Source organism: Mizuhopecten yessoensis, unplaced genomic scaffold (genome assembly GCF_002113885.1).
Source record: "Mizuhopecten yessoensis strain PY_sf001 unplaced genomic scaffold, ASM211388v2 scaffold7547, whole genome shotgun sequence".
NCBI lineage: Eukaryota > Metazoa > Mollusca > Bivalvia > Pectinida > Pectinidae > Mizuhopecten > Mizuhopecten yessoensis.
In genome coordinates, this window is record NW_018407102.1 from 1,289,470 (window position 1) to 1,308,580 (window position 19,111).

Below are 19,111 nucleotides of genomic sequence, written 5' to 3' on the forward strand. Positions count from 1 at the left end.
ATAAACAGAATTTACCGTATCAGTATCTGTGGCTGTGTATGAAAACAGCACATTGGAAACTGCTGCATTGCTGTTTACTGTTTCTACTTTGGAAGAAGGATTGAAAAATGGTTGGCTGTTCCTGTCAACATTCAACGTCAATGTTGTAGAGGCACTCCTGATAGGCACTCCGTGGTCGCGACCCTCCACATTTATCTAAACAAAACAATTGTAACTTGGTACAATGGTAAATTTAAAGCGGCCCAAAAAACATGAAAAATATTTAAATTTACAATGCAGTTATATGATTCATCGACTTATTTCTTATTCCTTTCATGAGAAAAACTTGCCTGTGCTTCCAAGGAATTGAATTAATTAACTTAAAAATGAATTATGTCATCTTTAGAAAAACATTTCTATCAGAATCAAATGCAAAACATTGATTTAGAATAACTTCTCAATACAGTAATAAATGCCCTGGTATTTATTGATAAATCATCAAAAAGACCATTTCAAGGCAGACAATGGCCTGGACGGAGTAATTATTATTGATGATTCTTAAAAATGATACACTTACTGTGTAGGTGCTTGCTCTTGTGCTGTCTTCTGTCAAGGATCGAGCGAGAGTTATAACTCCTGTATCTGAATTAATGACAAAGAGATTGTCACCGCTGTTTGGGTTGGCAAGGCTACTTGAGGTGACACCTGTGATGGCGAAGGTTACCCTGCTGTTTTCAGTGTTCTGAAATGTGGAATAACTCACATATCAAAAGCCAATTCAAGGAGATATTTAAATCACAATTTACCCCATTTGAAATCAGTCCTTTAACTGGACATGAAAATCAATTTAGAACAATGAAAATGTCAAGTTAAACAGGAGAAGAGAGAAACGCTCCTTTGTTGGTATTTATTGTTGTGTACCAATCAAGTGCTAGAGATATTTTCATAGTTTCAACTGATTTGATAAAAGACACTCTGAAAACAAGAAGGGAGAAAATATAGGCTATTCAGAGATTTATTATCAAATTTGAAATCTCTGATAGAAATTTTGACCTTGGGATATTATGTGTTTCCTACTCACTCCAGGATCTGCATCTGTAGCGTCAACATCAAACAAGACGAAGGAACCAACGGCCACATTCTCCAGCACAGTTCTTGTTGAAGGGTTGACTGACAAAACAGGAGGGGCATCGTTCAGATCCTGTTAAGGTATGAATAGTGAATAGAGATAAATACACAAACCTTTAGATAAAATCTGATCATTTTCTCCGACGGAAAGGTAGTAAAGATCAGGTGATTATCTACACCAGTAACTCGACTATTTTTTGGAGTTCACCTACCATAACAGATACAGTAACGGTAGTTGAGACTGATGCCAGACCACTGGACTCCCCTTCGGTGGTTGTCACGGTAAACACGTAAAGAGGCTGCACTTCAAAATTTAACGCCGTGTTGAGTGATATCTGTCCTGACAAACTAATCGTAAAAGGTGCAAAGTTCCCAGTAGAAAACTTGTAGGTGATGGAATCAATAGTATCTGCATCCAAAGCCTGCAATATAAAACAACTAATACAGCATAACAAATCAAAGCATACTTTCTCACTAAAACAACTAATACAGCATAACAAATCAAAGCATACTTTCTCACTAAAACAACTAATACAGCATAACAAATCAAAGCATACTTTCTCACTAAAACAACTAATACAGCATAACAAATCAAAGCATACTTTCTCACTAAAACAACTAATACAGCATAACAAATCAAAGCATACTTTCTCACTAAAACAACTAATACAGCATAACAAATCAAAGCATACTTTCTCACTAAAACAACTAATACAGCATAACAAATCAAAGCATACTTTCTCACTAAAACAACTAATACAGCATAACAAATCAAAGCATACTTTCTCACTAAAACAACTAATACAGCATAACAAATCAAAGCATACTTTCTCACTAAAACAACTAATACAGCATAACAAATCAAAGCATACTTTCTCACTGAAACAACTAATACAGCATAACAAATCAAAGCATACTTTCTCACTGATCAAATTTATAACGTTGGTAACCAGCCCAAGTCATTTGAAAACAAAACAAGAGATCCCAGAGGGATCTTGGTGCCCACCATTGTACCATCTTCATTAGTTCTTTCTCAGTTCGATCTTTTCTCTTCTTTCCTCTAATCTGTTTGATTGAGTCATGTTAACAGTAAATGCACATTGAGGTAACTTTTGATCTTAACTTAATACTGATGTGTATGAAAGCCAACCTTCAAAGTGAGTTTGTCATTTCACATATTTACTAGTACAGAACTTAATGTGAAAGAAATAGAATCGATCATTGCAATATGAGAAAGATCTGTTTAGTTCTTCCTTTAGCCATTTTGTTTTTATGATCAGTCTCAAAATATAACATGCACAACGAGGGATCAAGGGGAACCTACATATCAAATTTGAGAAAGATCCCTCAAGTTATTCCTGAGAAATAGTGCTAACAAACCTTCAATGTCAAAAATCGAAGATGGCTGTCGTTAGGCCATTTTGTTTAACTGATCAGTTTCAAAAGTAAACATGAACAATAAAGGATAGTGGCACTGAAGCACTGAAGCACTGGCCCAAATTAAATGACATACTGCATTGGTGGCCAAACTAATTTTGGGAAGAAATATTTCCACAGCATTTAACACAATGCTTCAGTACATTTAAATTACACAGTACATGACAATGTTTGTAATATGTAAAACAGAATAAAACAATATATTTTTAATTCTTCAACCCTAGTTAAAACCTGACATGATCCATGTCAGGCACTGCTGCACAACAAGGGAACAAGGGGAGCCTACACATAAAATTTGAGAAAGATCCCTCCCATACTTTTACTTCCCGAGAAATAGCGATAACAAACTTTCACTATCAAAATCAAAGATAGCTGCCTGTCGGCCATGTTGTTTATCAATTTGGGAGGGAACCGGAGTACCCATGGTGAAAGACAACCAACCTCCCATGTATTTAGTAGAATAATGTTTGCAGATCTTTTCCAAATATCATTTTCAGAAATAATTACCATCAATATTGCATTATCTCAGTCTCTAATTCGTATTCGTGGATACAATCTGCCAAATAAGGTTCCCAGAAAAATAGTCATTTACAGTAGGTATTTGTATTGTACTTTTGGTGGGGATCTAACCAGTGACCTTCAGCTTCCCAGTCTGGTGCTTTTCAAATTGAGCTAAAGAGAAATTCCCTCTGGCACAAAGCTAGAAAGCAACTGTGATCATATATACAGTTAAAACCTGCCAAACCAGTCCCCTTTCTAAATGTATTCGCCCTCAAACAAAAGTTCAAACAAGGACATATAGCTCCCTGCCATCACCAGGAAGCCACATATATCGTATGTAACAGGAAACGAGTATCGTGAAGTATGCCGTATTTACTATTTGCATGTCCAAGAAACAATGCAGTAGATGAAGAAGTGCAAGTTAAAAAAAATAAAAATTGGCTCCAAATCTGTTGTTATTACGGACTAAAGTGGTTGTTATGGAAGTGTAATGATAAAAGGGGTAAGACAGTCGGGTATATGTATATAAAACCTTACCTCAACCATGATGACATTTGTGCCGGCTGGTAGGTTTTCATTTATAAAAGTGGTATAACTTGCTTCATAAAACAGTGGAACATTATCTTGAACATCCAGGACATTGATAGTGACAGTTGCAGTCCCAGTTCGCTGAAAATTAATTCCTCTGTCAGTGACCAGAGCAAGGATGATGTGCTGAGTTTGCGTTTCATAATCCAATGCTTGAGCCGTGGTAATGACACCACCAACAGAAGTGATCGAAAATCTAAAACATGAGAAAGTGAAATAACGAAATCAGATCCTGTGATATGAACACAATGTATAACAGACATTTCATAACTGTTTTTATATTGCATATTAATAATATCCATGTTGAGTCCATGCAGATCTCTGTAACACTGAGAACAATGCAAGACTTATCTTGATTGAGCGAAGATAAAAAGTTGAGCTTCACCGAGAGCTACCTAAATATAACAAGAGGTCCATAGGCCTTAACAGTCACTTGAGTGGTTAAATACATAGGTTTTTTTAATGTGACTAAAAACACTAGGACATGTAAACCAAATATGACTATTTTTACTATAGATTCCACCAGGAAATGATGTTGGGGAGTGACTAACAAATGGAGTATGTAGCTGGTAACAATCAGAAAAGTCTTCTCCAACCCCCAATATTCAAGTTTTTGATCATTATTTGAATCACAACATACTTTAACAAAGTCTTATGACCCCTGTGAAAAAAACTCATTTTGTTCATCTCATTTCACCTCAATTTGTTTGGATCTTAATTTTTATAATGCAAAACGGCCATCACATGATATTTATTCCAATTGAATGAACTCTACAGAAGCATTTACAGACAGGTATCTTACAAAAAAATAACATCTACACAAACAATGTACGGATTAAACGTGTGGCAATGTTTGAAGACAGACTAGTCCCTTTGTCAAGCTATGACTGACTCGTGTATAAAGTAAAACATTGATACAACACCTAAAGCAACTTTCAGCAACAGGTAACTTACAGCGAGCCAGTGGAAATGGGGGAAATTGAGAAATCAATTTGGCCATTGTTTCCTTCATCATTGTCAAATGCCTAAAACAGAAAAGACTGTTAGTATACTAAAAAGACATATTATAATTTTTTAATCATTCAAATCAAACATCTATGTCTAATAATGTTTTCAACTGTCAACTGTCTTCAAAAATTTATATGCCAATATTACACAATCTATCACAAGAACTTTAACATGCATTAACAATAATATTTATATAACAACAGAATCTTAATACATATACTTTTTATATACATGTACTAATGTTGTAAAAATATCAATATAATTACATTAAAATAATTGAAAATATCTTAATATGAGAACATTTATATAACATCACTACAAAGGTCTTTATAATACATCTACATATTATAACAAGGTTAAATAGGTCTTTATAAAATCATCTATGTAAAATATTACAATTTAAATAGATATAAAAATGGTTTATCACAATTTCCAAGCCAAAATCAACAGATTATGTTAAATTAATATTTGATTACAAATCTGCACAAAATCTAAATTAATTTAGCAAATGAAATGCCTCACAATCAAAACCGTTTTTTTGCGGATATCCGTGAAATATAAACCTACCGTAACTGTCCCAACATTGGCACCGAGTTGGCCTTCGGAGACTTGGAAAGTATACTGAGCTGGGGAGAAAAACGGCTGGACGTCATTGATATCCGTCACCACAATGTTGACCGTGGCGGTGTCAGTCTGATTAAAAAGAAATAAAAAAGTATTATGTACCATCACAGCATACTACAATATATATTTGTGATACCTGACCAATTGGTCCTCTTTATTAGATTCGGAGTACCAGCCCTTCAATCTTGACTGTCATTTCAATAGATGCTTTAAAAGCTTGGTATAATCATTTTCTAGTATTGAAATATTTTGCTTATTAACGTTGCCTTGTATCATTGCTCTGATGTTATATCCTCTACTGTATTGTTTTGAGTATTGAATATTACCAGGTATTACCAAAATAATTTCCATTTATGTATATTGCACTATAACTGTGACTTGCCTTTGGTGTATTCAATGAACTATGATACAAATATCGGGTAAAAATTCACAATCATGAAAGAAGCCAAAAATTAAGATTTTTATTTTTGTATTTTATTTCCCAATCAAATGTTTGTGATCTTTACTTTTGTCTACATGTTCTGGCCTGCTATGCGGCCATCATCGCTAGGATACTCAATGGTTTGTGATCTTTACTTTTGTCTACATGTTCTGGCCTGCTATGCGTCCATCGTCGCCAGGATACTCAATGGTTTGTGATCTTTACTTTTGTCTACATGTTCTGGCCTGCTATGCGGACATCATCACCAGGATACTCAATGGTTTTACCCGTTACTGAATTTATTTCACAGTTTTACCGATTACTGAATTTATTTCAGTTTTATCCATTACTGAATTTACCCCACGATTTTAACCATTACTAAATTTACTCCACGCTTTTACCCATTGCTAAATTTACCTGACAATTTTACCCATTGCTGAATTTACTCCAGGTTTTTACCCATTGCCGATATAACCATATAGTGTTTCTAAGTCTGTGCTAACTCACCAGTGATGTTATGTCAGTCACCACGACACCCAATGTATAGGAGCTTCTTGTTTCCCGATCAAGCTTGACAGTGTTCGTGATCTTTCCACTGCAAAATCAAAATCAACATTTACTGATTAAATTGGCTTACATTATCTCCTATCCTACCCTATCCACACTTAAAGCCTGAACTGTAAGTCTTTTAAAAGGCAGACATTGTTACTTACTTATGTACACACTTGAGTTAACATAAGGCTGCATCGTCAGACGAAATCCAGTACAATCTGAATTATTTTACTTCTAAAAATTGATTTTCTGGTTTTTCAAGCTTATATATCTGGTCCTATTTCCTATTAAGATGTGAGGATTTTACATTCCAATCTGATAAAATATCTCAGATTTTTTTATTTTTTTTATATATATATTTTTAAATATATTGACAATTAACAGCAAGGCATAACATAAAACTGTACCAATATAGTCTAAATACATTGTCACTATTGTGATTGGTGAGAGATTTTGGTTTCAGATACTGCATATCATTTAATCATACCAAAAATAGTTATAAAATTTAACACCTAAATGTACTAACCAACACTATTAATATAATGCTGAAGGACAAACTCCCAGTATCTGGTTGATGTAAGTGACTAAACATTAAAAATATCCAATATGGAGGAAGAAACTTTACTGTAGGAGCAATTATGATGCAGCAAATGTTTCTTATTGAATGTTGGAGTGAATTGTACATGTTCATATTGAATAAACAGGGGAAAATACCAGTTTTAAATGATATCATTCCATATTCTGAAAAGTTCATGTTCACGTATCAAAAACACTAAAAAACACTATTCTAACAGAGTATCATGATCTGTTTCCAGAACAATGATCTATATATGATGATGGCTTCTGTAGATTAGATAATGTACATGTATGATGATCAAACATTGTCCTTGATACACGCAGGAAAACACTAGAATTAAATAGTTTTAAAGCTTGAATTAGTAGGGACCTTTTTCCTTGCATTGTGTTAAGTTTTACAGAGAACTTACGTGGAATCGATTGCAAAATGTACTGGGTTGTTTCCACTATTGATGCTAAAGGTCAAAACTTGACCTTCAGGATCAGATGCCTACAACAAGAAAAAGAAAAGTCACTCAACAATGCACAAATCAACACTCCAAATGAACCAGGACCGTTCTCATCTTTATATTGAAATAAACTCAATTAAGAATGCTTTACTGGGAGACATGGGGCCTTACTGGAACAGTGAAGACAGAGGAGCTGATGTCGGCTCCCTCGCTGACAGTCACAGTGTACGTGTTGGCAGGTATAACTGGAGCCTCATTACCAGAGGGTGTAATGGTGATGGAGACAGCCGTAACCGTCGACCTGAAATCATTCAACCGTAGAATATGTATAAAAACATGGTGTTTTAGCTACTGTATACAGGATTCTTTCCTCCAGTTAAATATTCACACTTCACCTGTAAAATGGTATGCTGCATACTTATATTTGGCCTTGTAAAAACTCATTGCAGATGTCAAAAAAGGCGAAAATTAACAGTGGCGAAAATTTCCCCCTATACACTAGTAGATTATTACAAGGAAAACTGAATCACAACATGTATTTCAACACAGGACAACACGATATTGTAACAATAAATTGGTTTCAATTGTAGAATGGATTACTGTGTATTCATAGTACATTACAGTGCTTTCATTTTGTGGAAATCACATTTTCACTTCATCCACAGCTGAAATGAATGTACCCAAGTAATTCAACCTATATTAATACTTTTGTTGGCCGGGATGTAGGCAAGCAGGGTGTTAATGTTGGAGGTAACGGGAGTCAACATAGAAAACCCACGTGGTTGGGCAGGTAACCCCATACCTTTTCACGTCAGATCGGGTAATCAAACCCTGGCTGCCTTAGTGAAAGGTGAGTGCTCTTTCCACTGCGCCACCCGACCACCCGGATATTGAGGTACCCCAAATGTAAGTTGTCTTGTAGTGTTAGAGAGCTCATTAGGGCAATCAGTTATTACTGGTCTTGTGCAAGTTTAAACCCTATGTATCAGGTCTATGAACAAAAGAATGAAATTCCGATCTAAAGAATTTTATTTGAGCATTTCAGAATATACCAGTAAAGAGAATATTTGATAGTTTCCTGTTGATAATACTCAATACGATTCATTTATATGACAGAATCTGATATTATCAGCCCCTCCCTAATTTTGTCTCTCCCTCAAAAAAACTATGTTAATTTTTGTCTCTGACATAAGCAAATTAGCTAACTGGATGCACAAGAGATGGGGGCTTATTTGCAGTCAAATACAGTAATTATATGGTAAGATTTGCTAACAAAATATTATCAATTGTTTGATTAAGTAAATATCTTGGAGCAAATGTGTACCAAAACAACCACGTATTATAAGAAAATCTGTGGCTTTAAATGGAGTGAATAGAAAGTACTTTCTGGTCTGTCAATACCAAAAGTGATATATCTTTAACATTGTGAGAGATGTCACTTTTTATATCCGTCCCAGTGTTAAGATATCAGCTTTATCTATTTAGTAGAATTCAATTTCTAAATGACAAAAATGGCATGAATTGCAATATTGAATTATTTTTCTGGTTATATTATTACAAAATTATATCACAAGGTATCAATTTTTCAAAATAATCTCCCAATAATTTTTTTTTTTGTGTATGTTGGTAGGAGACGGAATGCACACAACTCGTGAAAACTTACCGTCTGACACTGGGAGTGTTGGGCGAGTCACTAGCTTCAATCTGTAGGGTGTAAATACTGTCCTTTGAAACTGTCCCAGTAACAGACAACTGGCCAGTTATTGAATTAATAGCAAATACATTGAGTGGATCACCATCTATAATGGAGTATCGCACCAGGCCAAAGTCTCCGCTGTCGCCATCAGAAGCTGTGATCTAGAAAAGAAAAAAAATCTCAGTATGTTTTCACTCATGAGTTGTAACCTTATCAGTTCATTTAACATGTATTGTTACTTTTGTCAGTTCTCTTATCAAGTATTGTTACTTTTCACTTATCAAGTATTGTTACTTTTCACTTATCACGTATTGTTACTTTCGTCAGTTCACTTAACATGTCTTGTTACTTTTTACTGATCAAGTATTGTTACATTTGTCAGTTCACTTAACATGTCTTGTTACTCTTGTCAGTTCACTTAACATGTCTTGTTACTTCTGTCAGTTCACTTAACATGTCTTGTTACTTTTGACAGTTCACTTAACATGTCTTGTTACTTTTGTGAGTTCACTTAACATGTCTTGTTACTTTTGTCTGTGCACTTAACATGTCTTGTTACTTTTGTCAGTTCCCTTAACATGCCTTGTTACTTTTGTCAGTTCACTTAACATGTCTCGTTACTTTTGTCAGTTCACTTAACATGTCGTGTTACTTTTGTCAGTTCACTTAACATGCCTTGTTACTTTTGTCAGTTCACTTAACATGTCCTGTTACTTTTGTCAGTTCACTTAACATGTCTCGTTACTTTTGTCACTTCACTTATCAAGTATTGTTACTTTTGTCAGTTCACTTAACATGTCTTGTTACTTTTGTCAGTTCATTTAACATGTCTTGTTATTTTTGTCAGTTCACTTAACATGTCTTGTTACTTTTGTCAGTTCACTTAACATAAACATAAGCAAAGTATCAATTTACTTAGCATGTATGTAAATAAAAGGGTCATTAATTATTAAAAATTATTCAAGCTATAAGTAGCATTTTTTTTAAATAGACAAAATGTATTACTATAGTGTGTAACAAATATTTCATATTTTTTTTTAATCAGCAGCAGTTAAAATGATAGAGACATGTTACTTACTGAAATAAGGGTCGAAGGTGAGGAAGAATAATCCCCTGCTACAACATCATCTGTGTAACCGGTTCCTGTAAAGACTGGATCTAAGTCATTGACATCCAGGACAAAGACTGTCACGGAAACATCTGTAGACAATGGTACAGTAGTGTGTGTCTCCGTTACTGTCACCTATAAAGCAAACAGCATTAAATTAATAATGGCCAAGGGAGGTAACCCTAGGGTCTTGAAACATCTGTAGACAATGGTACAGTAGTGTGCGTCTCCATTACTGTCACCTATAAAGCAAACAGTATTAAATTAATAATGGCCAAGGGAGGTAACCCTAGGGTCTTGTGAATATACTTGCTACAATTATTTCACTACTTTATTTTCTGCGAAACAATTCAAAATATTTTGATGAAGAAGAAATAGTTTTGTTTATGAAAGTCATGACTCTGTGAACAATGCTGTTATTACAAGTGCTAATCACAGGACATGTATGACTGCAGGGCCCTCTTTGTTTAGTTTGACAAACTTTTTTTCCCAATGTGATTGTAATGACAAATACATGAACATTAACACGAGTTACAGCTGTTGTACAGCTAATTAAACCATTCCTGACTGCATTCCATATAAAAACCTTACAATAGTTATGTCCTTGTATTTAACTATTAACTGCTCTGAAAACATGGACACACATGTACTAAAAATCTACTAGACTCACCGTGAATGTGACAGACTTAGGTGCATTAAGAGCTTCGTAATCTAGGGCTCCAGCAACCACAATGTAGCCATCCGACGTCACTCCGAAAAAACTGGTCCCCGACACAGTAAAGCTATACGTTCCATCTGTAGGATCCGCCTGAGAAAGGAAGCTAGACTAATTGAATAGTTCTTAAGATCATCTATATTATCTAAATTTTGAGACATTTCTATATGTCTTCATTATTCTTAATCATAACAAAGCTGGCGGTCAGGCTTCTTTCCTTTTATAAGGGACAGAAATAGCTCTCAAACTGGAACAGAAATAGCTCTCAAACTGTTCTTCATTTCTTTTTACTTCAATTCCATGCAACACTTAATTTGACATAGATAATCATTATACAAAGAGTTATTCCAAGAACACAGTATATATAGTTATTTAAAGAGCCTGTAAAAGGTCCAACAAAAGCCCCTCCACCCCGACTTACCAAATCAGGATCAGTGACGATCAGCTGTAACAGTTGGGTTCCTGCCTGATTTAGTACCACTGTGTTGATGGGCGAGTTTTCAGCAATATAACCAAAGCCTATTGGCTGCACAACTGGTGCATTTGCATTCGCAGGATTTACTTTTATTGTCAGGGTTGCCCCAACACTGTTATTATTTCCTGTTATACCAAATTCTTGTGCCTAACAAAAAAAAACAAAAAAAAGATATAAGAATACACAATAGCAACGTAACGACATTAAGTTTTTTTGTCCATACACTATCTAATTAAGTACTAAGTACCAGATAATGTAACAAATAACAAGTTACACAGGTAACGTAGCGAGTATAAGGTAATGAAGATCATGTAATGTAAACAGGTAATAAGTACAGAGTTCATAAGAGAAAGAGTACCAGGTAATGTTACAGGTAATAAGTACCAGGTAATGTTACAGGTAAGAAGTACCAGGTAATAAGTACCAGGTTAATGTTACAGGTAATGTAACAGGTAACGTAACAGGTAACAAGTACCAGGTAATATAACAGGTAACAAGTACCAGGTAACGTAACAGGTAACAAGTAGCAGGTAATATAACAGGTAACAAGTACCAGGTAACGTAACAGGTAACAAGTACCAGGTAATATAACAGGTAACAAGTACCAGGTAACGTAACAGGTAACAAGTAGCAGGTAATATAACAGGTAACAAGTACCAGGTAACGTAACAGGTAACAAGTACCAGGTAATATAACAGGTAACAAGTACCAGGTAACGTAACAGGTAACAAGTAGCAGGTAATATAACAGGTAACAAGTACCAGGTAACGTAACAGGTAACAAGTACCAGGTAATATAACAGGTAACAAGTACCAGGTAACGTAACAGGTAACAAGTAGCAGGTAATATAACAGGTAACAAGTACCAGGTAACGTAACAGGTAACAAGTACCAGGTAATATAACAGGTAACAAGTACCAGGTAATATAACAGGTAACAAGTACCAGGTAATGTAACAGGTAACAAGTACCAGGTAATATAACAGGTAACAAGTACCAGGTAATATAACAGGTAACAAGTACACAGTAACAATTAACAGGTAATGTAACACAGGCAGGTGACAAAGACATTCATATACCTATTGTATTATTATGATAACTGAGTTTTCTTCAATTTTTGTATGAGAATGTAAAAACCAGACGTTTGATACTTGCTGGTTATAATACACACAGAAATATTTTGCTTTCAGGCTATAACCAGATCAGTGAAGAGGGGTTTTGATAATAAAGTTTAACTACACAAAAATGAAGTCAGGAAATTTTAAAAACTATTAGAAAATTAGATAAAAGTAAGCAACATTACCGAGATAGACACTTTAAGCTCAGGCTCGGTGGCTATGTTAAGGGGAGAAACAACACTGATGAATGTGGTGTATAAACCATTGCTATTTGTTCCTGGCGTCAATGTAAATCTGGATTCTCTGTTCGCTGGAAATGCTGCAAAAACAGAACATAGAAATAATACATTGACACTTAATGCACAAGTCTGTTCCATGAACAAATTTAACAAGTAACCTTTGTTATATATTCATTGTACATTATTAACAAGTACCTGTGTTATATATTCATTGTACATAATTAACAAGTACCTGTGTTATATATTCATTGTACGTAAATAACAAGTCCCTGTGATTCACCTGTGTTATAAACTCACTGTAAAATAAAAGGTGTTTGGGTATTCTCCTCAAACATGAAAATGTGTTTGTATATCTATTACATATATTTTCCCTTGGCTTTGACTTTTGTATAATTTAGTTTACTTTTTCTGGTTGTGTGGAATCATCATTTTACAAAATTGTCTATAATAATGTGGGGGAGTCACATACTTTCTAAAATGGAAAAAGTGATCGGGAAGTTCAGCGAGTCCCTGTCCCGAGCCTGGATATCAACGGAATTCACAGTATCTCCTTGTCTGTATACTGTCAGAGCCTAAAACAAAAACAACCATCAAATATAAATCAACACATGCATAGATAAAAACAAAACAAAATACAGCAACCTGCACTACACCAAAAATGTACAAACAACACGTATCTTTACCACACCAGTACTGTTCAAATCACAACAGTTTGTAAGCAATCCTTCACAATTTCAAACTTTAATGTGATCATTGCTAGTTTTCTGTAAATGATTGAGACAGACCTGTCGGCCTTAAGACAATTTCAAAGGAAGCTTATACACAGCAAGATGATGTCAGCCTGTGTAAGAATTTCTAGATGTGATTGGATTTACCCAAGAAGATATTTTCTCTAGCATGTGATCAGATCATTAGAAGTAAACCAACACATTGATGATTGATATAAGCAGGTGTTGTTACTCACAGCAGTGGTGCCCGACACAATGGTAGCGGTGTATTGCGGTACTATACAATAACCATCTTTCAAGGTACATCCTGGATACTCAAATGCTGGACTAAGGTCATTGGCGTCCAGATTATGAACCGTCACTGTCGTCGTCGCAGTCCTCTGTGTACCAGTGGGAGCATTATCCTGTAACAATACTCCACATTAAGACAGAGTTCACAGTTATTCCATAAAACATCATAATTACTGTAAACAGGTATAGTTAAGTGGGTGTCTTATTTTAGCACTTAATATTGTGCCAACTTATGATTGCACTTTATACTGGTTCTTTTCCTAGTTTTTTTGTAGGTGAACCAATTCACCAATGTACTAACCTGTTTAAATTTGAAAGTGCACTAAAATTGGAGTTCACAAAAAAAAAGTGCATTTGTAAACAGTAATTATGTTTGACTTATAATTAGCCTTGAAAATCAGCCACATAATGCCTGTAATACCCTTAAAATAGTTCAGATTAGTAAATAATGCTGAGGATTACATGACTTAATTTCTGACTTAATATGAACCAATCCTGGAGTTAATGACAGCATTGTGGGTTTTTTTGTCTATTTTTCATTATCAGAAATTCGTTTAATAGATGTCAATCCATTCCTAGGTTAAACATTTCAACCTCGCGATTCGCCCTAGGTTGACATCTTGACCTGGTGGTAATTTTTGTCCAATGTTTCAACTTACTGTAGCTGTGATTCCCACGAGGTAATATTTGTTAGCACCAAGGGATTCATAATCTAAACTTGTAGTTATCCTCAAGTAGTTTGCATCCAGGCTGAACTTGTCAGAATCAGTCCCCTACAAAACAAAAGTCAAATGATTCTTATGAGTTTGTATTTGTTAGCTATTAAGTTATTCTTGCATCTGTCATTCATGATTTAAAAATTAACTCTAACGAAAATAAGATACAACTAAGAACATTTACCAAAACAGTATACTATCCAAATTTTGAACATGTACAAATGTAATAATAAATGGGATTTAACTGAAACAGAAATTGGAAGGCAAATTTCTCCATGTTTTTTTTCTCTTTTTTTCTCTCCCTGTTATACATACTGGTACAATTCCGTAGGAGACCTGTCGATTATTTCCAATGTCCATGTCTATGGCATAGATATCCTGGAAAATCGTTGTGCCACTTACTGCCAGCTGGAAGGCAAGAAAATGAACACTTAAACATGAATCTTGTGCATTTCTTATAATATTTAAATACACTTGCACACATACTGAAGTTATCTTTCTATAAGCCCAGAAGGGTTGAATTATAATCTCTTGAGTAGGGGTGGGCTTTTAACAGTACAATAAAATACGGTTGGCATTTCGACTGAACTGCAATAAATATGGGTGGGCTAATTGTTAGACATGGGCTTATTTCCAGATTATACAGTAATACCATTGGTGAGACTTGGAGGAGACATACTTATAAGTGACTTACCAGTATGTTGTTCACACTAAAATATATATCTCCTTACTATATTTATTAAAATTGAACTATTTCAAAGGCAGCTAATGCACGGAAACCGATTCACCAATCAGAAATCAGTAGTCTCATCAATTATGCATAGTTATACACACACCACAATGGAGATCAAACTCAGCATGAGACTTGCTATATGTATGTGCATACAAAGTTTGATTGAAATTAACCTTTTGCTGGGAAATTAATGCACAATAACCAATTAGACAATATGAATCAAGTAGCTTCATTTAGTATAGTCCACTATAAATGTGGTCTCTGATCTACTATGTTGCAAGGAGGCAGTTACACCAACATACCACCTGCAGCAAACATGCATACATCACACACATATAGGCATAACATTGATACCCTCAGCTGTTCACATGACACTCAAACCTACTAATCAGACCTAAGTATGCATGAAAATACACAGATCACATTGGCATCAAACATAGTCCAAAACTTACCACTATGTGTGTGCATACATAGTTTTGGTTAAAATCATGAATCATTATTTTACATATAATAATAATAATAATAATAATAATAATTTGACGTTCTTATATAATGCTTTATCTCAACCTAGTTTGTAGGTCGTCTCAAAGCGGTTCACAAATTATTATCCGTGTTTATAGGGCCTTTGCAACTAGCCAATATCTTTCTCGACTCCCTGGGCATACAGCACGTGCTGCCATTTCGGCGCTCACACCAAGCATTCAAAAATTCTGGCTCTGCCAAACCACATTCTCATTTACAGCTGAGTAGACTGGAACAAGCGGAGTAAAGTATCCTGCTCAAAGATACAACACAGTGCCGTGCCGTGACTCGAACCCGCAACCCTTTGGTCACGTGCCCGGAGTCCTAACACTTGACTACCGTGCCTCCTACATATTTATTTATGATAAATATAACCATGCACTAAACAGACCTCGTCTACGTTGGTGGAGTACGGAAGACCTTGAAATACAGGACCATTGTCATTGATATCGTTGATGGTCACCAGGACATTGTAGGTGAGGGATGTCTAAAAACACAAAATAAAAATCGGTTCCATAAAATATTTAAACTATAAAATATTAGATATCTCTACCATTCAATATTTTGTATCGACAAATAAAGGTATCATTACTCCCATAAGATCACCCCTTACCAATTCTAAATTGTATTTGTCCCGTCCCTTTGGTGATGGCAAGTGAATACAAAGACAGAAATTGTAGCAAAACTTGATATATAAAACTGTGACCTTTCCATGTATGATGAGTTTCCACATTGTCATGAATTGATAGACTATAACCATGAATTAAGGTAATATTTACTATTTAATCCTGACAGAACATCATAGTTCATCGTAATTGACTTTAATTGATAATCCTTACTGACAAATCATAGATAATCTATACTAACAATCATAGATAATCCTTACTAACAATCATAGATAATCTTTACTGACAGATCATAGATAATCCTTACTGACAATCATTGATAATCTTTACTAACAATCATAGATAATCCTTACTGACAAATCATAGATAATCTTTACCAACAATCATAGATAAACTTTACTAACAATCATAGATAACCCTTACTGACAATCATAGAAAATCCTTTCCAACAAACATAGATAAACTTTACTAACAATCATAGATAACCCTTACTGACAATCATAGATAATTCTTACCAACAATCATAGATAACCCTTACGATCATAGATAAACCTTACTGACAATCATAGATAATTCTTACCAACAATCATAGATAAACTTTACTAACAATCATAGATAACCCTTAATAACAATCATAGATAATCCTTCCGATCATAGATAATCCTTACTAAAAATAATCGATAATCCTTACTAACAATAATCGATAATCCTTACTAAAAATAATCGATAATCCTTACTAAAAATAATCGATAATCCTTACTAAAAATCATCGATAATCCTTACTAAAAATAATCGATAATCCTTACTAAAAATAATCGATAATCCTTACTAAAAATCATCGATAATCCTTACTAAAAATAATCGATAATCCTTACTAAAAATCATAGATAATCCTTACTATTATAGATAATCCTTACTGACAATGATAGATAATCCTTACTAACAGTCATAGATAATCCTTACTATTATAGATAATCCTTACTGACGATCATAGATAATCCTTGCTGGCAATCATAGATAATCCTTACGATCATTGATAATCCCTAATGACAATCATAGATAATCCTTCCTGACAATCATAGACAATCCTTACCAACAATCATAGATAATCCCTACGATCATAGATAATCCTTACCATCATAGATAATCCTTACTGGCAATCATAGATAATCCTTTCCATCATAGATAATCCTTACTACCAATCATAGATAATCCTTAATGACAATCATAGATAATCCGTACTAACAGTCATAGATAATCCTTACCGACAGTCATAGATAATCCTTACTGGCAATCATAGATAATCCTTAATGACAATCATAGATAATCCGTACTAACAGTCATAGATAATCATTACCGACAGTCATAGATAATCCTTACTGCCAATCATAGATAATCCTTAATAACAATCATCGATAATCCTCACTAACAATAATAGATAATCCTTACTGACAAACATAGATAATCCTTACCATCATAGATAATCCTTACTGCCAATCATAGATAATCCTTAATGACAATCATAGATAATCCTTTCCAACAATCATAGATAAACTTTACTAACAATCATAGATAATCTTTACTAACAATCATAGATAATCCTTACTAACAATCATACCAGATATTTTATTAAGCAATAGGCAAAAATGCCTTTGTGCATTACATAATAACAATCCACATAGGTGGTACAGGTGGAGTGGAACATGAACAAAGAAATATATTTGTAATTGGTATAATACATATGCATGCAGCGACAGGTACGAGGACTTGTTTTCAAAGTACCTGTATTTAGGCAACCAGATATCCATTACCACGTGTTTCATAGCAATCGAGAAAGTACATATTGTTTGTATAATGTTAAAAGTTTGTACCTAAAAACTGCTGTGTTACATATGTGATCAATAGGAGATAACTCTCGATACACTTGGCTCGGAAATCAAATAAATATTTAACGAATTGAGTATGTGTGTAACCAAAATACAGAATTTTGGATTAAGTTGCCAAAAACACATACAGAATTAATACCCAGTCACCCAGAGTTAATTATTAAAAAGAATATTATTTCTGATCTCGTTTGCCTTGAAAACATAAATTACTAGATTTCTTACAATTGCAACATTAGATGATGTAATTAAATCCACAAATCTTTCCCATAGATAATCCTTACTGACAATCATAGATAATCTTTACTGACAGATCATACATAATCCTTACTGACAATCATAGATAATCCTTACTGACAATCATAGATAATCCTTACCAACAATCATAGATAAACTTTACTAACAATCATAGATAATCCTTACTGACAATCATAGATAATCCTTACCAACAATCATAGATAAACTTTACTAACAATCATAGATAATCCTTACTGACAATCATAGATAATCCTTACCAACAATCATAGATAAACTTTACTAACAATCATAGATAATCCTTACTGACAATCATAGATAATCCTTACTGACAGATCATACATAATCCTTACTGACAATCATATATAATCCTTACCGACGAATCCTGTACATTTTGACATTGCAGCTTAAACTCCACTACGTCGATGTCATCATTGACACTTGCGGTTGAACCCTGCATAGAAAATACAACATTTTATGTTACTTAATTTATTATACTTTTAATTCTACACTTCATTTATTATACTTTTAATTCTTCACTTCATTTATTATACTTTTAATTCTACACTTCAAATTTACATTTTGTAGGCATCCTCTTGAAATATCAAACAAATTATAAACTGGAATAGCTCAACATAGGAATGAAATACTTCCAATTTCATATAAACAAAAAGTTATAATAGGGAAGTGAAAGCCGTTTTATTGGTTATTTTTATTAATTCCACATTATCAATTCACATTTTTT

At 34.1% G+C, this 19,111-nt stretch overlaps 1 protein-coding gene across 1 annotated transcript in view; it reads right to left on the reverse strand.

Moving 5' to 3' along the window:
- Positions 1-19,111, reverse strand: part of LOC110453939 — a 135,374-nt gene that overhangs the window by 109,918 nt on the left and 6,345 nt on the right. Inside the window, exons 5-25 of the mRNA XM_021503188.1 lie at positions 18,743-18,820; positions 15,994-16,089; positions 14,663-14,755; positions 14,291-14,404; positions 13,577-13,744; positions 13,082-13,184; positions 12,559-12,692; positions 11,204-11,404; positions 10,738-10,875; positions 10,038-10,202; positions 8,927-9,120; positions 7,435-7,564; positions 7,225-7,304; positions 6,194-6,281; positions 5,209-5,334; positions 4,588-4,658; positions 3,583-3,829; positions 1,320-1,529; positions 1,061-1,180; positions 557-721; positions 16-195 (exon numbers count right to left, since the gene is read on the reverse strand). Coding sequence (XP_021358863.1) covers positions 16-195; positions 557-721; positions 1,061-1,180; positions 1,320-1,529; positions 3,583-3,829; positions 4,588-4,658; positions 5,209-5,334; positions 6,194-6,281; positions 7,225-7,304; positions 7,435-7,564; positions 8,927-9,120; positions 10,038-10,202; positions 10,738-10,875; positions 11,204-11,404; positions 12,559-12,692; positions 13,082-13,184; positions 13,577-13,744; positions 14,291-14,404; positions 14,663-14,755; positions 15,994-16,089; positions 18,743-18,820 — 2,901 coding nt within the window. The remainder of the gene's footprint in view (positions 1-15; positions 196-556; positions 722-1,060; positions 1,181-1,319; positions 1,530-3,582; positions 3,830-4,587; positions 4,659-5,208; positions 5,335-6,193; positions 6,282-7,224; positions 7,305-7,434; positions 7,565-8,926; positions 9,121-10,037; positions 10,203-10,737; positions 10,876-11,203; positions 11,405-12,558; positions 12,693-13,081; positions 13,185-13,576; positions 13,745-14,290; positions 14,405-14,662; positions 14,756-15,993; positions 16,090-18,742; positions 18,821-19,111) is intronic.